The 23,600-nt window shown below is 46.5% G+C and overlaps 1 protein-coding gene across 3 annotated transcripts in view; it reads right to left on the bottom strand.

Moving 5' to 3' along the window:
• The window catches only part of PLCD1 (phospholipase C delta 1), a 56,790-nt gene extending 33,650 nt beyond the window's left edge, over window positions 1–23,140 (bottom strand). Inside the window, exons 1-2 of one of the 3 annotated variants that reach the window (XM_072854799.1) lie at window positions 22,835–23,140; window positions 8,621–8,785 (exon numbers count right to left, since the gene is read on the bottom strand). In XM_072854799.1, the coding sequence (XP_072710900.1) occupies window positions 8,621–8,785; window positions 22,835–22,868 (199 nt within the window). In that variant the 5' untranslated portion in view covers window positions 22,869–23,140. Of the gene's footprint in view, window positions 1–8,620; window positions 8,786–13,654; window positions 14,343–22,834 lie in introns of those variants that run through there. The other 2 variants (XM_072854798.1, XM_072854800.1) reach the window with 2 other exon arrangements.
• Between the last annotated feature and the right edge of the window lie 460 nt (window positions 23,141–23,600).

Here is a 23,600-nt window from a genome sequence, read left to right as displayed (position 1 = left end):
ATCCTGTTGTTCCTCATCACCTGCCAACTGCTTGGCTCATAAGAGTTATTGTCCCTTCAGAATGGCTAGCTAGTCTGCCTGTGCAATCAATCCCTAAACTTTGGGTTGGCAACGACCTACTGTTTCCAAGACTAGAAAATCTGATGTTAAATATTGGAAATTTAGAATGGATTCTTTGGAAGCCATTACCTGGCAAAGTAAATCCACTGGAAAAGAGAGCTGTGTGGGAGGAAAAAAAGATTGAAAACCTGTGCCTGGAAGGGCTGCCTTGATCTCTTTGGGGTATGCTGAGAAGAGGATGATAGAGGGCACAGAGCTCCTCAATGCAGAAAAGGTACAAGGAAGGCTGAAGAACAGGATTGGTGTCTACTGTAATCATGCAAGAGACTAGGAGAGAAACTATCAACGCAGGAACTGTTAAAAAGGCAGGGTAAGAGAGAACACTTTTTAAAGCTTTCCATAGCTTGGTCGTGTGTACTGCTTTCATCTATCAATAAAAAAGCTGAAGCCAAAGGAGTCGGCCCAAGCCATCTGCAAATGTTACCTCTTTTCTGGAAAATCTTAACCCAGCATGAGTACATTATCAGCTGCTCCCAGACAGTGAGCATACTGTATTAGCAGTCCCAAACTAACTGTGTGCTCAGCTGGGCTATCTGCAAGGAGAAATCAGAAATAACTGCGGGACAGAGACGTTTCACAGCAGAGGAACACTTACAGCAAATACCCATCAATCACGTATCCCTGCAATCTCCCTGTTCCTTCCCCATCACGCCACAGTGGGGAGGTAACCAGAAGCAGAAGAGAATCTGGAAAGTTTGCATCTACTTCTCCTGAGTGTTTACGTCTGCTGAAGACGTGGTTTGTGTAAAGCCCAAAACATGAAGCACAACACAAGGAAGCTTGTGTCCTTCCTGGCCTCCAGACATCGAGTCAAACAGGTTACATCCTGGTCAGCCTTCCTGACTGCTGCGGATGCCGCTCGGCCAGTGCCACAGCTGAAGGCTCCCCACTGACACGGACATACAGCAGCGTTCCCTGGAGCCGGTGAAATTACTCCTGTCTGAACTAGTCTCAGGGAGATGTTGAGAACTTTCTTTTTAATCCTCTTTTCAATTTTCGTCACTGGATACTGCCCTTGTGCTCCTCCCTTGCTAATTCTCGGCTCCTCGCTCTTCTGTTTCACCAATGGCATTAGCAGGCAGGTATGAGTCAGGCCTGCAGGATGCAGGAGGCCAGTTTTGACAGCCATGATGTTTTCAAGCAACCAACGTGTATCTTTTGGGTGTCTCTTTTGATTTGGATTTCTCTCCTCATGGCTTTCAAGGAGCTTTCTGTTACACTTGCAAGCTCATCTCCTCATGCAGAATAACGAGGAACACCTCTCAAAGGAAAACAAAAGCTGTGATTCACACTGATGTGCCTGTAACTGCACTTAGAGAGTCTGCAAGTACCCAAGTCCAAAACAGTGACCCACAAAACCTTGCTGAGTGGGTGCAGAGCCTCACCTGTGCCTCTGCCTGACCCAAAAGCTCCCCCATGCCCCAGAAATTAGTTTCTTCCTTCAAGTGGCCCCTGCACAAAAGGGTCCCCACCTCCCTCCAGCAGGACCTGGGCTGGCCTGACCACCCTCCACGAGGTGCCCTCAGACACACCCCAGTGCAAGGATTTCAGCCCTACGTGCATGTGGAGAGGGGATGGCCATTTGTGTGAGAACCATTCCTACAGGAAGCAGTAGGGAGAAGGACACAAATTCGATCTCCCCATCACTCTAAAAGCTGTAACCCCAGAGCCTTCAGGCTTCAGGAGTGCATCCGAGTCACATGTATGCACTATAAGCCATTGGGCAGCCAAAAATACAAGTGTTGAGGGGCCAGAAGGACAAGCCTGACAAGGTGCCTAACCATTAGAGCACTTGTCTGAGAGATGAGCCCTGGCCACTGGCCTCTCCATCTCATCTCCAGTCACTGCTCCTAAGGTGAGATGTCCAGACTTTGCTGGGAGTATGGGCAGTAAAACACTTTGGTAATCCTAAAGAATACAGGGAAAGGAGGAAGGGAGGCAGACAGCAATCACCCTTTGCCTTCCTCCTGTTTGACAGGCAGCCCTTTGAGAGGAGATATTTTTTCGAGAGTCTTATAGAAAAGAGAGACAACAAGGAACTGAACCCACATCTCCTGCAAACCACCAGGCATGTGACAAGGACCTGTCCTGGTTTCAGCTGAGATAGAGTTAATTTTCTTTATAGTGGCTGGGGAGTGAGCGAGCGGCTGCGTGGTGCTTAGTTGCCAGCTGGGGCTAAACCACGACAGACCAAAAGGTGCTTCTCCTTCCTTGTGCCTCTGCTGATAAAGAAGGAGAGGAGGGTCAATGTATAGAGACTTGGAGGCACAGCCAAAACAGCTGGCCTTGAGTTACTCATGAGGCGAAGGGGGCAGTTTTTTAACTCTGAGAGAAATACCCCTCAGATCCTTCCCTTTCCTTATCCTACCTCCTTGTCATTAGCAAGTGATACCTGCAATGTGGCATTCAGTCACGTTGAATTACTCCATCCCACTCTAATTATCTCAATAAGTCACTTCTGTTTACTGGCAGGAAATGCAGATGAGAAATCTACTCAGCTGTTAATAGCTTGCACCATATTTGCACACAATACTGCATGTCTACAGAGAGATCAGACCTTCACCAGCTGCAGCTCAGCCAGGCCGGCTTAGCATCTTGTCAAGAACAGATGAAAGCCACTTTCTGACCCCAGGACTGCCCTGCCAGCCAGGACGGATTTCACAACACACGGAGCACATGGGGCAAACTGGCACTGCGTGCTGCTTCTCTCTTTGGTTTTACCCCAGAAAAAGCAGTTTAGTTGCTTTCAGTTTCACCATAGGTGGCTGATGCTAATGGCCAAACGCAGTTGGGATCAAGACCTTTGTAATCAGCAGGAGCTGGAGCACTGTCAACTCCCTGGACTGGGAACACCAAAGGCTATCCATCACCCTCATCGCTAAGGGATGCTTTAATATAATGATTCAAGGGTGGGTTTAGCATGAGCCCTGCTGTGCTGTGCCTTCTTAGCCCTAACCACGTTGCTCTCTCATCTCCCTGTGTGTGAATTACTGCAGGTCCCAGCTGCTGATTCCTCATCTGTTCTCTTCTCTTCTCCCCCTCCACTGACTTGCTCAGCACGTTGTTTTAACTTGAGATCTGCTGCACAGCAGTCTGCCCTCATTGCTGGTGTGTGTCACCAGCTGACAACCAGTGATATAACGCTCATGTAATTTTACAGGTTGTTTGGAAATACCTTTTAATATAAGATCTTTGCCCAATCTTTCTGTCTATCCATCACAGCTTGGGGCGTTGATGTAAATAGAATGATCTCTATTTACATTCCTTCCACACATCACAACCAGGGCCCTGCAAACTATTTCTGTAAGTAGTTCCTACTTCTCCTGCCATTACAGTGCCGCTAAATTTGGATCTAAGGCTCTCAACACTTCTGTCTTTCATTTAACATATGCTATGTAGAATAAGGTCAATATTTGTCAGCACACTGCCTGTGATGAAAATTGTCCCAGCAACACATGCGGTGGCCTGATTCAAAATTAAATCGAAAAAACAGGCAGCTCTGCATTTGAAATGACTTGTTTTATGGGTTGAATGATTTTGATAAAAACTAATGAGACCCACAGACAGACGGTTTTGTTTTCACAGCTGACGGCTGCCTTGCATAACACATTCACATCAGCAAATATTTTTCCAGGGACAAATACATGTCTGACCGTGAAGCAATGATTCCTAAAGAAACTGCGTAACCAGCTCCAGAAGGAAGGTTTCAGCGCAGTCAACTGCCTGCTGTGTGTATACAGGTTGCTGAGAGTTTCTGTTGACTTTAGGCACTTACCAGGAACAATTGAAAGTTTTCACTTCTTGACCTGAGTAAGCACAGAGCAATATCACGTCCTTTCTGTTCTTCTACAAGCAAGTTCAGGGTATTAATTCAGTGAAGACAATCGTTCATTCTTCCACAAAAATGGTTTGGTATGTTCATCGCATGGCATTTTAAGGGTGTTTCTAAATTTCACAGAAACTCAAAAATGAAGGAAAAAGGTTTCTGCTGAACGCTGGTAGTAGGCTATAAACATAAAGCTTTTGTACTATGTTTAAACCATGCAAAAATGTCCTACAATTGGGACAGAAGTCAGAGGAACTGGAACAAACTGTGCATTTTTAATAGTGAGGATAATTAATCATTAGATCAAAATATCAATTTCATTACTTTAAATTATAATACAGTCATCGCTTGCAACATTCAGTTGTGCAACTGAATTTAGCTCACCTCTGTAAATTGCTCCCAAACCTGATTCTTTTAACCAAAATACAGAAAAAAACCCAACAATAGTAGTTTTTAAGTAAAGCTTTTGGCCAGGAATGGAAATATTTCAGCCAAAATTCCTAAACTTCTTTCTTGACTAAACTCCTAAACTTCTTTCTTTCACTGCTCGTGACTCAATGACGCACCCCCAGTGAGTCATCCTTGGTGCAGTGAGTGAAGTTCACTCATGGCTGTCATGGGAAACGTCATCTCCCTGAGCCTCCAACAGAGAAAGAGTGCAGGAGACAGCAAAGCACCAGCTTCTCCGGGGCTCCACTGTAGCACCCCTAAATCTAAGAGACTCATTCAGTCTTTTCCTTCTGACTTTGAATATTCTGTCTCTCCACCAAACACTCAAAAGGATGTTTCACTGAAAAGTTTTCAACCATCCCTACAAATCCTCAAGTTCAGAGAGTTTTTAAAGGGATTGAGTCTGGCTTAAGTGAGCTCACGCTAGGGATTTCAGCTGGTTTAAGAAAAGACTTTCAAAAATCGATTTCACTGAAAGCAGCACATGCCTTTTTGCTCTTTTTTTCACATAGATGAGACCTGATATTTGACTACAGCTAAACAAGACACTGTTACTGCCAGGCTGCTGCTCTTTGAACACAAGCCCCTCTGCCTCCTTTAGCTCCCCTCCCTCCCACCATAGTGATGCTCAGGAGTGAACTGGCTCTGACTGAACTGGCTGTTTACCTGCCCCCTTGCACAAACCTTTTCTTTGCCCCAAAACCGTTAATCCTGCCACTTGAACCCTGTTGTCTTGGCCCCAGGGAGAAAGCTGTTCCATATGTAAAAGCCTCACGGGCCAAAGAAGCATCCACCCTGACTGTGGCTCTACACAACATTCAAGATAACAGAGAGCAGCGGTGTGTTTATGGGCCTGGTATGCAGCTCAGACACAGGAAGTAGCAGGCTATGGTGAAAAATGAATTTTTAAAGGTGCTGTTGTGCAGCCCTTCGTGCCCAGCACTCCTATGTTTCTGTGGGAGCTGACCAGAGAGTAAGCACAGGGCATAACATGTTTGTTGTAAAACTGACCGCTTAAGATGCTTCAAGGGCTTTTGGAAAAAAACTTTTCCCTTGGGCCTAAATGGAAAATACTGAAAAATAATGGATTATGGATAATAAGGAAAAGATGGATTATGTTCTACCTGCGTAGAAATTATAGTGGAATGGCAGCCTATTCCCCCAAAGCCCTGTGGGTAATACAGCTATCAAGACAGCATCCAATCTAAATTTCCAGTTGTTTAAAATAAAGACAACAGAGGAAGGTACTTGTTTTACCCCATGTATCCGATCCAAGCAACATCTGTGCCTGTGACAACCCTGATATGTTGGGTTTTTTTAACTTGAAGCATCTGAGATTCTTCTGTCTAACCTTGGCAGTCCCCAGTTTTATCTACTAGATACCACCATACAATGGTTTACAACTAGCTTTTCAGCATGATTATAAGAACAGTAACAGGAATAACAGGAAACTGTCCAAACAAAACCATAACCCTTACCCTACACAGACTTTGCTCCTCTGAGGTTCCTCCATCTGCTTGCTCTCAGCAATGCTGCAGATAAGATTAGACCTGCTGCTAAAAACTCCCAGTTTCCATTCTGCTCATTCTTTTTCCTTTCTAAAAAAGGCAGCTTATCTGCAGTTTTAGAAAGGCTTTGTACTGGAGGGCAAAGTTACTGTCTGTTAACAAGGAAGGGTGACCCTCTGGAGAGACTCGCCTTGAAGTCCCTGATTTTGCGTATCAAATCATGACCCTGCACTCTTCCTCTGCTTTTTGACTGCTTACACACACCAGACCAAATGAGAAGGCAGCCGTAGTGATAGAGCCCGCCAGAGAAAACAACACTAACCAGGGGTAATCATCTCTATACCTAAACCCAAAGCAGCCTGGTGAAGTTAAAAGCTCAAGAAAGAAACTCAAATCCAGTGATCACTCTAAAAACTCTGGAATGGAAGGTCTCAGAGGACCAACAGAGGAGAAAGGCATGGGAAAATGGATGTCCTTGGGGTTATGGCTTGGGACTGGGCAGGTGTCAGTCCAGCACTCATCTCTCTTGTTTAATTCCAGGTTCAGGTGCATCCAGAGCCGCTGTTGAAAGAAGCCCTGAGGTGGCTCTCCACCCTTCCCAAAAGCTTGCACCACAACTGCAGGCACAGCTTCACATCCTCCCAGGAGCATATGGGACACAGCCTGCCTTGGCACGCTTGGTAGGTCAACCTGGCACCAGGCACGTTCCCACAGCCAGCCAGGTGTACAGGTGCAAAGCCAGCCTGGCCGGAGCTGTGCCAGAGCTTGCTTTTTCAGAGCAGCAAGGACAAGCTCTGACTCAACTGCTTTGTCTCCCTTCCTGCTATCCCGATGACAAAAAAAGGAATCTTTCTCTGGGGGAAGGTGCACATGCATGGCAGCATTATGGAGCATACGTGCAGGTGTGAGTTGGTAGGCAATATTACTCCATCTTCACTTTGCACTGAGGACACTCCCCGGGCACAGCAAGTTCTCCTTCCTGCAGTGTCACTGCCTCTATCTCCAGCAGTGTAGCAACATTTGTTGTGCCCAGTTAGCAAAGTGTATCTTGAGTGCTGTAAATCCACACCCATGCAGACACACTCCCAGCCTGTGCCCCACACCCAGTTCAAAGGATCTGATCTCACTGCAGGGCTCTTATTGCAGCTCAGTGTATTAAGAAGTTACAGTTACGCCAGCTCTCCATGCCACTGCCCCAGCAATGGAGGCAATGGGTTCAACCAGTTCTCCAAGCAGACCTCAAGGTCTCTGGAGCCACAGCACAAGGACCCCCTCCCATTTACTTCAGAGGACCACGTGGGGTCAGGACTGTTACTGGAGTTGCTCTCAGCCCCCATAATTTGCAAACTGCTGGCTCAGAGCACAGGAAAGCAAGCTCTGAAAGTCATTCTTCTCAACTCATGCCCTTGTTTGTTTTATAGCAAGACATTATCTGGGACTTTGCTTTTACATGGGACAGAGCCCAACAGAGCAAGCATTCCTAGGGAGCAAATGTTCACTAAGGCTTCTGCATTTGTTGTTGTTATCACGGGTTATTGCACTGGTACCTAAACAGCCCAGCTGAGCTCAGGACCTTGCCATGCTGGGCGTGCAAACACACAGTAAGGGACAGCCTCTAATCCAAAGCCTTTTATAGCTAGATAGAGGAGAAGAAAGGAAATGTGTGGGGAAGGATGCACAAAGAGATTAAATAAGGTGCCCAAGGTCATGTGAGAAGAGTGTGGCCGTCAGAACCAAACCTATTTTGCCCTGCTACCTTACTCCTCCTACTGAAGATCTTATCACTGCTTGTGGGAGGGGAGTAATTTGGAAGACCCAACCTTAATTTAGTTAATTGCACTTGTTACCAAAAAAATTGTGTAAATAACATGGGCAGCGTGTTCTACATTTCAGCATGCCATAAAATATATTCCACATTATTAACTTACCTCCTGGCTTTACAAGACTGTGATGATTAGTGACAGAGAAATATGTCAGAAAAATACCAAATGAGAAGAAAAAACAGATATAAACACATACACACTCTGCTTGATCCCACTTTGACTGCACAATTGGGCTTCTGGTCCCAATTACAGCCCCAAGCTGGGTGATGCTGGCACAGAATGGTTTTCCCTGTGTCCATACAATGGTGAACTTCGTATCTGGACTTTTTACAATGGGGCAGATTCTGAGTTTCCAAGATAAGGATAAGAGCAGGTTTTCCTTCCCAGAGAGATCTCCTGCCAGCCCTTGAATCTCCACATCTCTGTGGTTCCCTTGTGAGGCTTAAATTCCAGCCTTCCCAGGGGCTGCAGGCAGAAAAGAGGTGTCCTGGCAGAGCTCAGACCAACAGCCCAAGCGCGCCATACCACACCGCAGATGCTCAAGCCATGTCTCACACCAAGCATTAGGCCTCTAGCACCTGAGTAACCTGAACTCTTGCTTTGGGGAAGAAATGAGCCAGGCAGGGCTGCTGAGCCCAGCGTGGCCCACCCACAACAATTTTAAGTGGTAGCTCATGAACTTGGGAAATGTGGCCATTCCTGACTCGGCAGATTCTTCCCAGCTGTCTCCAGAGCTGACAGCATCACTCAGTTTGTGTGTTACAGGAGGTGTGAAGGATCTGGTCTCATTGCACCAAGCCCTACCTCCACACCACAAGCATGATGGTCCTGGTTCACCCAAAGCACCTCTGCCCACAGTGTCCCACGCCTGTGATGAAGCAAACCTTACTTACAGATCTGTGACTCTGGAGACCTCAGCATCTTCTTCGATTCCTGCCATATGGTTTTGCAGTCCTCCTGGAGCTTATAAAACCGCTCTTTTCTCCAAGAGCCTGACTTCACTTTTAGCAGCTGGCTGCCTTTCAGGAGGAACTTCAGATCCTTGTCATCTTTCAGGCCTGCGGAGAAACAGTAGTGGTGATGTTGTAAGAGTCAACTCAAGAAATGATGGACATAGGGTCTTCCCTTCCATAGGACACTAATCACAGACATAGACAGACGACTGCAGTACAGCCAGGTCTGGGGAGGACAGCAGAGCAGAGAGACCCAGAAATCTGTCATGCCACACTTCATGCTCACAAAAGAGGCTGGAGACCTGTAGATTTCTTAGATTGCGTTCCAAGACTTCTGTACTATAATTCTCAGGTAGTTTACAAACATAAAATATCTTCTTCCCAGCAAATATAGTCTAATGTTAGGATGCAAAAACAACAACAAAACCAACAACATAACAGTAAAAGCAGAGGAAAGAACATTGTATAACTTGTAATTGGAGTACTGTCAGGAACTTTCAAGTGATTTCAGATCTATTCTGTGACAAATTTCCTTTGTGGAAACAGGAATACACAAAGATATCTCTCTTCCTTCCCTGGTAAGCAGTCCCATCCTATCCACATGGGAATTTTGAAGATCAGTGTCATGAAGCTTAGGACATACACAGATAAGTTTGGTGACAGGCAGCATCACATCAATAAGGTAGCAATAAGGTAGCAACCATGCTCTCCTCATTACCCAGCTAGTATCCGAGAGGATCTTTATCTTTCTTACCCTACTAGGCCACCACAATGCCAAGTAGTAATAACCAGACCTTCTGGTTCCAGGAACTTCAGATTTCACATCTTAGGCTAGATTCAGGAAGGCACTTAGACATCTAGAGAGGCAACAGGCATCTACTGAGACTTCGAAAACATAGATTTGGCATTCTACATGGTTTTGAATGTCTCAGCAGTATATGACTTCCACATACCTAAATACCTTGGAGAATCTGTCCCTCAAACTAACCATTAATTACAGATCTGGAGCGTGTGGGCTGGGGAGGGTGAGAGCATGAAACATGAGAAATACATCCTGGGCTTTCTGTAATAGGCACCTTGCATCTCTCTGACATTGCATGAAAGGCTGGTTCAAAGCTGGTGAAACAGCATTTAACTCTGTAGTACTGACCAAGCATATCCCAACGCAGGGGGATTTTTGCTAACCTTATCTTGACAAGGAGATAACCACTTGGCCACTTGCAGCCACCTGACACTTACATCATGGGAAATTTCCCGATGCTACGTAAACATAACGTGGGGTCTCACAAAGGAAAAATCCAAGTTAACTGATTTATGCAATAACATTTATATTGCAGCATGGCATTCCCCTGGGACATTATATTGCAGTGTGGCATTCCCGTGTGACATTCCCCTGTGACATTGTTCTCTGGAAGACACAGCTGCTTTGAATTGTTGTTTTTTAAACAGGGCAAGGCAATAAACTACCAAGCATCACTTCAGGCCTGCTTGAAAAACAAAACCCAGCATGAGATCCAAGTGGCCAAAACCTCAGACTCCTGACAACTCATACAGGAACCTGAAGTGCCAGGTGCTGCAGACCACCAAGGTGGGTCGCGGTGGCAGCAGCAAAAAGCAGCACCATGTATTTGTAGCTGGGATACGTTGGCCTAAAGGGAGCATTTTAGATTGCCAAAGAAAGCCTGAGATCTCAGTCAGAGACAAATTAGGGGTGTCCAGTTTCCACTCAGTGAGCTGCTCACACCACTTTACTGGTTTTGCAGATGCCAAGGAGCATGCCTGGAGCTGAGCCTGGCTGAGGCATCCAGAGCTGAAAGCACCCCAGTGGGAGCTGGAGATCCTGAAAAGGTGGCTGTGGCCTCTCTCTTTCCTCTGCATTTAATTAGCTATCTCATTAATTAAGTGTCTTCCTGTGCTACAGCATCCCCTGGGCCTCTCAGCTCATGTCTGGTCTGGAGGTTCCCAAGAGGAGAATTTGAATGATTCCTCCTCTGGAAACCTCAGAAAGAAACTCATGGAGAGAAGAAAAAAAGCCATCTCCTGCAAAGCACGGAAGGGTGAAAGATTGACCCCAGCTATGGGATGTGGGACACCGTCCTGGGTTTGCTGAGTTTCAAGCATACCCAGGGGCTGGCAAGAGGCCAAACCATCCAGAGGAAGGACAGACACCACAACAGCTTCACAGGTCCTTGGTCTCCAGAGTTGTGATGTTGAGGCTTCCTCTCCGAGGCAAAGGTCTTCCAAGCGCAGAGAAGATACCACAGACTTCGGCCTCACTAATACCGCTGTGGTACCCCTCGAGGTTCCCGGAGAGGAAACAAACTTCTTCCTTCTCTCTATTCACTCACAACATTTCTGTTCTGGCTCCCAGCCTCACTCCCTCTCTTTCTTCAGATCCCAACCATGCGAGGCATTGTTACAGGACTAGGAGGAGGACATGCCATCCTCGGGTGACATGAGGAGGAAAGCAGGAAAACCATCAATTCTTTTGGATGCCTATGTGCATAAGCGTGTAATGAGAAGTCCCTGTTAACTGTGGCATGTTTTGTTACACAGACACTGTATGCAGCGTACGTGAAGTGTCACGCTACCTGGACATCCCAAAGAGCTGCACCAATGTAATACAGGCAAATCTGGATGGGCACAGGCAGTGGTCAAGGGCAGATTCCTCTCCTCCAGGTTTGATCCACATGTCAGACACAAGCTGGAGCTCAGAGCCCTTCATCCTGCTCACCGGCACAGCCCAGTCAGTGCATTAGTGTGGGTCAAAACTCCCTTCCCCTTCAGAGGATCTAACTATGGGTTGGGAGCAGCCCTCCCACTCATCCTTGACCACTGTGCCTGAGGACCAGGCCAGGTGAAATGACTCCACAAAGGAGGCCACTGCACTTTGCAAGAGCAGGAGGGAAAGAGGAAGAGGGACGGTGCATGGTGAAAGCATGGCAAACATCAAAGATGGCAGGGAGCGTGAGTCAGAGGGCAGTGACAGAAGCCAGGGAGGGGATGGAGACAAGCTTGCCTCTAGGAGACAGTGGGTTTGGCCAGGAAAGGGCAAGAGGGCTAACCATGGGTGTCTAACAGCTCCATCATTCCTTTGATGTGGAAGGCCTTTCAGAGAGAGAGCAGTCACCCAGAGTTGACCTCTGCCGGTGGTGGCCCCAGGTACTGACTGGACCACTCAACGGTGGGCCCAGAGGAAGGAGGGGCATCCCCTTAACCGGGTGGGCACAGCCTGTTTCAGGCCTGCTCTGTGTCTGTCTAGCAGCAGTTCAAGCTCAGACAGCTAAACTGACCAGGAAAGAGGGCCAGTGTTTTGGGCCCTGCCTCCTATGCCCAGTCCAAGCACTGCCACAGACTCTTTAAATGACCTTGGGTGAGTCACTTAGCGTCTCTATTCCTATCTACAAAGCACCAGCATTTTGTTAGGCCAGAGATGGAGCAGAAAACGCTCTGATCTGCTGATAGAGGAACCACAAATGCACTCCTGATGTGCCAGTGGGACATTACTCTCAGTTGGTTATTTGAACTGCTTTCCAGAAAAATACACCTTTTCGCAGCAGAAACCTCATTTCGGGTTTTATGCCTGAACCAGCTCCTGAGGATTTCTGCATAACAACCCCATGGAGCTGAGGAGGTTGGCGGTCCAGAGCTCCATCTCACAGCAATGGAAACTTGTATGAAAGAAACCAGAGTCATCATACCCATACATCATTTAAAAATTAAAAAACCTGTGCAGCAGGACAAGGATATTGGTTTCCAACTATACAACAACACTAGGCATGAGAAGCACAATCACCACACTGAAACAGATGTCCAAATCCTGTCTAAAACATGTGGCAGGACCATGTCTTGCTTAGCATCCTCTGTGAAATACCAAATACATACCTGGCATGCAAAATTGCAGGTGGGCTTCAAGGGTCAGGCCCCCCTCCTCACAAAATATCAATCAATCACACACTGTCTAAACAGAATATATTTAGTGTGCAGTAAAGTTCAGAGTGAAAATCATGTTTGGCAAAGGCAGGAGTGCCTCAAGCACACAGAGCACTGCAATAACCACAAAGTTAATATACTGCACTATGAAGCTTTAGACACTAAGACATCAAAAATGTTAACCATTGTATTATCCATCTCAGGTTTACAGCAAGCAGGAAACACAATAAAATAATATCTGTCACGGTAGAAGCCAGGCTTTGAGTTCACTAAGGAGATAGTTAGAATGATGTCTATAGAAGACAGTGATAATCCATATTTTTGCATTGCTCACTCGCAAATCTGCTGATATAAACACGTTAATTACAACTGCTATGAAACAAGCCTCCTCTTGCCTGTTCTCCCTCTTCCACCTGGTTTAAAACCAGACATAACTCAGGTTTGCCTGTTTAAAAGGGCAGAAAGCCTTTCTGATAAAATCCAAAGAACTCGGGTGGGTAAATGGTGAGTTTCCATTTCCGCCTGCCCTCTGTAGCCACAGAAATCAAGGGACTCGCATCCACTTGGGCTGTCTCTCCAGAGAGCAGGAACCAGCAATGAGTTCATAGCCAGACACAGGAGTTATGAAACTCCCTGAGTTTCCTCTTTCTTTTCATCTGGTGAATGCAGACCTCTGAGTGGTTCCTCGGGCTCTAGTAGCAACTGGCAATACACCACTGAGAAGTCCTAAAATCAGGCAGGAAAAGGGCACTGCCTTCCCCAAACACCCTCGAGCAGCGACAGTTCAGAAAGCCAGCAAGAGATTTGGAAACCGACCCTTTGCCAAAGAGGTCCCACTTTCTTTGATGCCTCAAATGAAGCGGTTTACACATCTGGCGGGTGGTTACAGGCAAAGGAAAGGAAAAGAAACCTCGGGAGTTTAAAAATAACCTTGGAGTTGCCTTTAGGGTGGAGCACTGCCTCTGCACGGGGAAAAGAGGCAGAAACGAAGCGGCTGCCAGCGTGTGGAAGTGCCGAGGGTCTGGCCAACTTGTCCCTTACCCAGCCTGATGCCGTTCAACGTGGCCACTCTACGGCTCTGCTCCCGTAGGACGTTTTCCTGGGACACGCTGCGCTTGGGCTGCCTTCGGAAGCACTGCATGATCCAGCGTGGGGCTCAGGGAGAGGCGTCGAGCGTCGGGAAGGATGGGGGGCCACGCCACCCCTGTGGGGATCCCTGCTCATCCAGGAGCCTCCGGTGTGCGCGGTGTCAAACGGGGCTCCAAGGAGGGAGCTGAGGCAGCGGGAGAGTGCAGGCAGAGGAAGGCAGGGGAGGGCAGAGACCAGCTGGGGGTGGAACCGTGGGAAGTCTCTCCTCCTGCTTTGCTCACCAGCACACACTGGATGCAAAATTATACCGAGGCGCCTGCCAGCAGCTGCCCAGGTAGAAGGAACAAGTTTTCCTACAGTCATATGCTAGTGGGTTTTTATGCATCAATTCCAGGGGCTGGAGGAGTCCCAAATATTGTTTGTGGCTCCTAATTAGTGCCTAGGGCTTGTCAGCTTAGCCTGCCCACAAATGTCTGGATCAGAGAGAGCTTGGCTCCACCCTTTCTCTTCTGCTCAGAGCTGCTCCGTGCTGTTCTTGCTGACATGCAGTGAAGAGGAAGCTAAAAACACCTTTTAGCCAGGGCAAATGTAGCCCAAAAGCAGCTCAGAAACTGTGTTTTAATGCTTTTTTTTTCCCACCTAGAGAAGAGCATTTTCCTAAGACTCTGTAGAGTGCCTTCTCTGCCACTGATTTCCTGTATGACTTGGGTTAGTCACTTACCCTGTGTTTCTGCATAGCTCTGGGTTTATTTTGGTAATTCAAATTTATCCTGCAATTGGGTACAGGGATAAGCCCCCATCAGTGGTTAAACAAGTCACTGATTACACAGAATCAGAGAAAAAATCAGGTTGAAATGGACCTCTGGAGATCTCTAGTTCAACCACCCACTCAAAGTCAGGTCACCTTCAAAGGCAGATCAGGTTGCTCACAGCCTTGTCCAGGTGAGTTTTGGATATCTAAGGACAGAGACTCCACAGCCAACCTAGATCCCTGTTCAAGAGCTTAGATGTTCTTGGTGAAGAATTTGTTCGTTATGACCACTATAAATTTCCTTTGCTGAAACTCGTGACCATTGCCCATTGTCCTGGCAATGGCTGGGACTAAAATCCATCTCTTCCCTAGCCATGACCCCTTCTGCAGTGAAATACAGCAGCTATACTTATTAAGCTGTTCCATCCTAGGTGAGTTTACAGACCTTGTTACAGACTACATTTTTTTTGTCATTGCCTTTGCTAGCTGCTGCCCTGCCAGGCAAGCCAAGGGTGAAGATACTGCAGGGAGATGGAGTCAAGCTGGGGTGAATGTCCCTTACTGCAGAACCAGCATATGCATGAGAAACTTGACAGCGAACCACGTGTCACCGTTTCTGCTGGAGACCTAATCGAAGGCTCTCCATCACCAGCCCCTCATCATACTCAGCACAGGTTTTAGAAACATATTATCTATTTCTGGTGTCTGGCAACCAGCCATCTTCCCCTTCTTTCTCTGCATTTTGAAGGAAGCCCTACCAACACTCACAGATAAGCACAGAGGACTGGGTTATTTGACCAGCACAAGGACAGGATCAGAGTCATTAATTGCTGCCATATGCCATATGTAAGAAACTCTCCGGGGACAAGGCAGAGCCATTGCATGGCCTTGAACAGCAGTACAACTAATAATGCCTTATTTACACACAGCAAATACAAATCACAGACAGTGAAGGGGAAGAAAGACATTTCGTGGATGGGTCGTTGCCGAACACGTTAGCCAGGCAGTCAGTAGGTGTTTGAGGAAACACCTCCAGCCTTTTCTGAGCCCCCTGCACATACAGGGGCTGGATGTTGGAGCCGTAATCTCTGTAGTGCTCCCCTGGGAGCTGGGAGCTTTGCTTTTGCCCTGGCTAGGAGGTGGGCACCATGACGTAATGGCTAGATGACATTTATTAGCTAGCAGTCTCTGAGCACTTCCCGTATTTCACATTGTACTGGAGAGGACTGATCTAATTAAAGGAGTAGGGAAGAGAGTGGGCTCCCATACTTGCCTTAGCAAAACAATTCGCTTCTGTGCACCAGCTCTCCCATCTAGCAGCAGCCAGAGTCCCACAGGGATCGATTTGGGAGCACACAGAGCTCCCCTGCTTCATTTTCTCATGAATTCCTAATAAGCAGTGCCAGTGACAGCACTACTCGGAGCTTTCCAGGCCCTCAGAGAACATTTTACTGTACTTATCCCTGAAGTTTGCACACACACAAAGCACAGGATCAGCATTCACTGAGTTTAGATACTTCTCCAGAACAGCAATGTGCAAGTTTTGCTGTTGCGAGGGCTTCAGAGCTGTAAGGCACTTAAAATCAGCTTGTTTTTAAAATGAAGATGAGATCATCGGGCCAGAAATGCCCTGCTTTGGGAAACAACAGATCTGAATGTATTGTGGTCTTGAGGTCATTTAAAGACAATGTCACATCTCATAGACGAAGCCTGACGGATAAGTGTGACACTGTGGGTTACATGGCATTCCTTATTGATGTTACATGATGCTGCGTCACGCTCCGGCACTGGAGGAAGTGATTCCTGCAAATGGCTTAAGGACAAATTCTCCAACCCTTATTCACCACAGGTAACACCTGACTGGGTCCAAAGCCTGCGAACACTCAAGCATGCAATTTTACCCATATGACCAATCCCACTGAAATCAATGGCGCTAGTCACATGAGTGAAGTTATTCATGTCCCCGTGCCAAGGACCGGGGCTGTGCTAATCATCCTATCGATTCCAGCTGGATTACTCACAGAGCAAATGGAAATTGATGCGAATGAGGATGTCAGAATGTGGTCCCAAAGTTAGCAAAGTGCTTTAATATCCAGGAAACAGGCACTTGAGATGATAGAAAGGCTGTAGACTGGTAGGAAACAGGCTATGTGAGAAAACTATTAATGCACAGGCTGCTCTTCAGTCAATATTCCAAAATGAATTAATCTCCGTCACATCCTTACACAAAGGCTGTGGAGTCAGGAGTTGGACTTGATGATCTTTGTGGGTCTCTTCCAACTCAGGAGATTCTATGATTCTATGAAAGGAGCTAAGGAAGCTCTATTACCACTTCACAGAGGAAGAAGCAGGTTGGTCTTGAGCTCTTTGGGGCTGGACCTGGTCTCCCGCCACCGCCATGTTTGGGCAACACCAAAAGTGGTGCAGCGCTAATACTGATCACAGTCTCTTTACACCACACTGACACAAATGACATGACAGAAGTCAGCTGCCGATTTGCCCAGACTTGTGATAATTTAGGACTGGAATGAGAATACCTGTGTTGGTAATGACCTCACCACTTCCCCGTTGCGTAATGCACATGATGTAAATTACTCTGTCATGACTAGTAATGCTTATGGCAGTTACATAACACATAACACGTGTCATTTTAAGAGGAGATTTTCCCACTAAAGAGGCCAAAGGTTGTGTCTTGCTCTGCATTTGTTACCAAGAAATAAAATTTAGGTCTATTTTACATGATGCCATTCTTTGCAGAAACACTGTAATTTCACCTTCCCTCCCAGGCTCCCTCACAGTGAAATTCAATATAATCATTTTAATAAGAGTAATAGCACAATCAAAGTATCACTGCTCATTAATGAACTACAATGTCTATCCCTACATATTCCTAGTCCTCAGCAAGCATGAGACAATTCAATCCAGGTGAACGCAGAACCAATGAGAGTTTGGAAAAGCTGTAGTTCAGCTGGTCCGTAGTAATGAGCCAACCTTCCATCACTTGTTAGGGTGATGGAGCACTCAGAAACTGAAGTTCCTGATGGTAAATAAAGTTTGAGGGTTACTTTTGCACACCTAGTATGAGGAGTATTGTCAGTGCAGCGGCTGCTTGGAAATGAGCACAACCATCTGCAGCGCTGGGCAGTGGCTGCTGTTCAGAAAAGCAGAAAACCTGTCAAGTGATGAGGATTTAGTTGGTTTATCTAGTGCTTTTGCAAATCACTGTTGTTACCTGTGAAGTGCCTCTGCAGAGGCCCCTTTTGTCATCTGCTATCACCCCATGGTTATATCCAACCTGGCTTTTATATCAGCTCTTTAGTAGCCCTGCACCTGGGGTCAGTGTGCTCCCAGCAATGCCAAGCTGTCTTTCAGCTGAGACCCTGCTGAGAGGACACGACAGCAAGGGTCCTTCCATGTCTGCAGGGTCCCACCTGCCCTGCCTTTCTCTCTGGAGTCCATTCTTTGCTTCATTCATGCCCTCTCACATCCCACTCGTAGAAACCTCTCTCATTCCTCCTTCCTTGCTACCTCCAGGACACCACTCGCTGGTCTCAGCTTTATTCTCCCCAGTCACACCTCACATCCTCCGAGGACCAGGCCTTGCTGTTGGCACAGCAGAGCTTGAGAACAGCCAGTTTATCACCACCAACAAAAAATGCCAATGGCTCCTCTACACCAGCGCTCCCCTTCTTGCTCCCTCCAGGAGAGTGGGGACCAGGGAGTGGGTGCTGAGACCATAAGCATTGGTGCATCTCTGGCCAAAGATGCTGCTGCTTGTTGACAACGGGTGCATCTCCGGTGCATGTGGTATGTACCAAGTTCCACCTTGTGGTGACACTGAGAATGGGCTTCTCCACAAAGCCGTGGCAGCATCTGCAAACCTCCTCATCTTCCTTACATTGGCTTTTCTTGCCCACTCTATTTCCCTTCCAGGGCTCTTGAAAGGTCCTGCTGAGCCAGGGGAGGGTGATCTTAAAGTTTCATATAGAAGGACTTCTCCCCAAGTATCATGTTGTGGGTGTCCTTCAAATCACTGCCTAAAACCTCCCTCCCCTGGCATGCTGGCAAGAAGCTGTACAATGGCAGGTTTCTGATGCACTGAGATCAGCGCTGTCACCTGCCCAATACTTCTCAGCCCCACTTTCTCTCTGTATCCTTTGGCTGTCTCGCCTTGTCTGCAAGGTCTCTGGGAGGAGAATGGTCCCTTCTCCAGCTCTGTTCTGATCAGTCCACGCAGCCCAGCCATCTTTCCCCAAAACAGGCTGGCTATATCCAGACTGCCTACTGGGAAGGACTGCAGGCCCATGCCATCACCCAGATCATGCTATGTGCTAGCTTGCTATGGATCAAAACCATGCTGGGGAATGTGCTGGCAGTTAAACAGTGCAGAGCCCTGGCCCTGGTTTGTATAGATGAAGCCAGGCTGCCTGCTCAGACACTTCACAGACAGTTCAAACTGTGACCTTTGTTTGTGAAAATCTTCATAAATCTTTCTGCCAGTCTGGGTCGCTTGAAGGGAGCTTGGATCCGTGTACGGCACTGGCTGTGACCCATCAAAAGCTACTGCCCTGCGCTCTTGATGAAATCCAGGTAAAACACCTAACTAAAGTTCATTGCACTCGGGAACTCTAAACCAGGCTGAAGGTTTGGTTCGGTCGTTCCACTGGTCCCTCCATCACGGTGCACATAGAGATTTGGCTGCAGGTTGAGAGGCGCTAAAACAAACGCTGGCTTGCAGTAAATTACAGCTTTTCCAGTAGTTGGTGTGAAAAGGGTGGGAAGAAAGTAATTGAAAAGAAGGATATCAACTTGATGGATAGGACCAGCACCAACAGCCAGGAGCACCCACGCATCTTAGTTGCCTAACTCCTAAGTCATGTTTCTGGGCACATGCTGATGAAGATGTTCTCTTCACAAAACCAAAGTCAGTTGTAGGTGGGTCCTAGCTTTGTTTTTTTGAGGCCACTTAACAGCTTTTCTTGACATTTTCTTCAGAAGCTGAAATTTCTTCCACAGACGAAATGCAGGTCACTCGCACTGTTCTGCAGCAGGGCAAAATCTGTGCAATCATTAAATTGCACAACTGAATTATGCAAAACTAGGGAAAAAATCCTTTTTTTTCCCACTGATTTATCTGGCATTTCAGCACTCTGTAACTTTAGCCAAAAACAGCCAACAAGACTTGTTGTGTGGTATCTCAACACAGGCCTTTAAAAGGTACCCATACAAGGGGCAGCCCAAGGTGTGAGAATTTCCCCACACACATTGTCTAAACTGGGTCATTTAAGGTGTGGAAGTATCTCAGTTTAGAAGAAACTGTGGCAAAATCTTCTCCACCTGCATAAAGAAAAAGAGAAACCTCCATGTTTGACCAAGGTCTGCAGCCTTCCATTCTGGTGGGATTGACTAAGGACCGAGACCCTCCACCCACAGTAAGGACCTAGGACAGGCATGGGCTTGGGGTTGGTCTCGCAGTATTTAGATATCTGAACAAGGGAGAAGACAGGGTACAATTCACCTGTCTAGATCCCCATAAGCCTCAAATTTCTTGCAGACATCTACATTTAGCCAGCTGAATCCCACCCTGGATGATCAAATCACCAAGTATTTGTCTGCAGCTTTTCTTCATAAATTCCTGTTTATATATTTCCATCTCCCTGTAAAGGAAACTATACTTTGCTCCCAAATCATCGACACCTTTGGCTTCCAGAGTTGCCTATCCAGTCAGCTGAGTTTCCGGATCTTGCCATCTCTTCCCCATACACCTCTCCCTCTTGCTTTTCCTTGTAGTTGGCTGTATCCTTTCATCTCTGCTACCTGCAGCAGTTTTCCAAGCAACTGCATTGCCTTCTTCCTCCTCTTTTATTTCCTCATTAAAATCTATTTTTCCCCAAGCATCTTTTTGCCCCGACTCATCTGCTTTTGGGCCTGATGTTGGGGCTTTGCACACCGGCAACAATCTCAAAACCAACTGCAGGCTTTCGTTTTGCTAAAAGACATTGCTCAGATTGGAAATTTAGCAGCTTTTGTGTCAAAATAAAAAAACACACAATATGATCTTTACTCATCCTGTCTGAAAAAGGGACAAGTTGCATGTTTAATGTAGTGAGAAGTGTCAGCATTGCAAATTGTCCTGCACTACTAGAAACACTATGGCTCAGAAAACTCCCATGTAACACATCAAGCACAACCTGCATCAAATGGGGTGTGCTAGGAGCATTTTGTTGGTAGGAAAGGAGATCAAAGTCACCGGCTGCTTCAAAGCAGATCCCAGCTGATCCCAAGTAGCATTACCTCCACCCACAGAGGCTGAAGCCCAGAAGGAGCCTCCTCAGTGCTCCCAGCTAAGAAGGGCAGGTGGAGATGATTCATTTGGAGATTTAAATCTAGAATTAATCCTCAGGACTAGGTGACAGAATAAACAAGGAAATGGCCTGTTTTGTAGGATTTTACTGACCCTTCCCTGCTGATTCTCACCCTGGGCTGTGGCAGAGGCCATTCCCATAACGGGGCTGTGGCATTCCCTGCACAATGTACGCAGTGTCTTGGATGAAAAAGTCAATGTATAAGAAGAAGGCATAGTACAAATTAGCTATTCTATAATCTGTGCGAGCACAAGGGCTCCCAGTTCAGAAACAAACCAACTTCATGAGGTAAGAGGAAGATTATTAATAGCTCACAGAGTCTAGGAGATTCATTGTGTACTAAATGTAAGTGACCCTTTATGAAATAAGCAACAAGAAGCCCATCCAGCTGAATTAAATGCATTCAAAATAAAAGGCACAGATCATTAAATCACAGCAGCTACTCTGGCTCTGTGGACAAGGGAGCATGCTCAGTTTTCTTCTCAGGACTCAGATCTCCATCCAAATGCAGAGTAAACAAAACTATACAAACTTTTCAGAAACTCTCATCTACAGTAATACCCGCTTCTGCTACTGGAAGATATCTCAAGTGTCTCCTACAGACTGTCAGGTATTTTACTGAGACTGAACCATGTGCCTGTGGTTAATTCTGACATGGTAAATACAGCTGTTGTTGTATCTATGTTGGAAAAAAAAAAGAGAAATTGAAAGAAAGAAACTGAGTTTTAACATACAGCCATAGACAAAACATATCTATAAACCATAGTATCTGAGAAATTTCTGACAAACTACATAGCACAAGTCTGATCCTGCTAACAAACCAACATGTGAGCAACTTTTCTTGTCTAAGTAGTCTGGCATTCAGAGCGACTTTGGCACTTGTGTATGTTATGTGTCAAGGAATTTCAGTAAATACCTTTTTAAAAGCTTGGCTCATTCAACACTTGTGTATTTTTTTGCTTGAGACAAGAAAATAGATTAACAAACAGCCACTTAATTCTTCTTGGTTCCTAACCCCAGAAGACTAAATAATATTCACTGAAAAATGACCCACAGGCCAGAATAGGAAATATTTTAATAGTTCCAGATGTATTTCTTAGCTTTCTTTCCCCAGTGGTTGTATAATGAATGAGATACCTACAAAAACTATAGCATTAACCTCTGTTTCACCTTCCTGTCAGACCTCTAGCATCTGGGAAAATCAGAGGGAAGATTTCTTGAGCCTGGGGGAATCTTTTCACATTTCTTCTGGTAATGCTAAACTGATTGTGTTTATGGTCAATCACTTATTGCTCTATTAGTTTATTTTTGCTCATAGCTCATCTATAGTAAGCAAGCACCTACCATGAAATAAAATAAGCACTGTAGACTTTTCCCATTTCTGTGGGATCACAATATCCCGTTTCAATCTATAGCTATCACAGCCCTGAGTTGTTTCTGCTCATCAGAGTAAGTGAAATACAATGAAGAGGTCACAAAGCAATATATTAAAGTAAGCCGAGGGAATAAGGGATATTTCATTACCCTGTCTATCAGACAAGCCTCCCAGTCTTGGTACCAATTGAATCTTCTTAAATCTCACTTGCTGGAAGGGCAGAGAGGATTTCTTCTTTTTTAGAAACATTACTTATTTTGTACTTAACATTTCTAGAGTCTTGAGGGCAGACCCTGACCTGAGGTGATTTATCCTGGCTCTGCTGTCTTCACCAGAGCCCAGAGAGTTTACTCAGTTGAGCATCTGTCCCACTCTCAGTTTCACCACAAAGGGGAGGAGATTTGGATCAACTTTTCTGGACTTGCAGACACTTATCCAGACAAAACACCCTTTCTACCAACACAGCTAACCCCATTAACAGAGAAAAATCTGTCATCTCTCTCTGTAACACCAATTAAATGCTGCATTACTTCCAAATGAGAGAATGGGGAGGCAAAGGAGGGGGGAGAGGAGAGGAATAAAAATAAAGCTCTTGGACAAGATAAGAGAACTGAAATGCAAGAACATTTCTACAGACTTACTGTTGCAAGCGAAGAAAGTGCCATTCGATTCCATTGCTGCAAAACAAGCCGATATGCAGCAGCAGAAAGGGCTCCGGGAAACAGCTGTGCCCAGATGTTAGCGCTGGCCCGGGGTGGAAGCCAGACCCGCAAGGCTCCCCCTGCTCCCTGCTCCAGTAATCCCCAACGTCAGCTCCCTTCAGAGAGGCCTGCTCCTTCCCTTCGGCTGGAAATGCGTCTTCACTATGACTCCTCATTTATTTCTCTCCCGCATCCGCACGCCACTGCCTGCCCAGCGCATCGACTGAGGCCAAGCGCCTGAGCCCCAGCACCGCGCTGGCCCTGGCTCCTCCCCACTGAAATCTGGCGTCTTCACCGCTGGCCCAGCCTCCTGCTTTTGCTACCGCTGCAGCTTGACAACGATGCCTCTTTTCCTGTTGCTGGCACATTTTCACGCTCTGCTCCTTTCTGGCAAGGCTTCCAGAAGACACTCGAGTGTTGCAAATCTGACCTCCGTGGTCCCCAAATCAACGAAAGGGCCTTAAACAGATGCCAGTGATTGGAGTCTAGGTCTGAAGGGCTTTTAGATAGTGGTAGGGGCATATTTCTTTTCACAGGGAAAAAAAAAAAACAGGTCAGAAATTGCCAATGTAGAAATAGAGGCTGTAACCACAAACGCTTGCAGAGGCATGAGCTTAAAGCAGAAGAAAAGTTACAAGCTTTGCATCTGAAACAGTGAGACAGAAAGCAGAAAAAAATGCACCGTCCTGAGGCTTGTACTGAGTGG

This window comes from Ciconia boyciana, chromosome 2 (genome assembly GCF_034638445.1).
Source record: "Ciconia boyciana chromosome 2, ASM3463844v1, whole genome shotgun sequence".
NCBI lineage: Eukaryota > Metazoa > Chordata > Aves > Ciconiiformes > Ciconiidae > Ciconia > Ciconia boyciana.
This window is presented reverse-complemented; position numbering and strand designations above follow the sequence as displayed.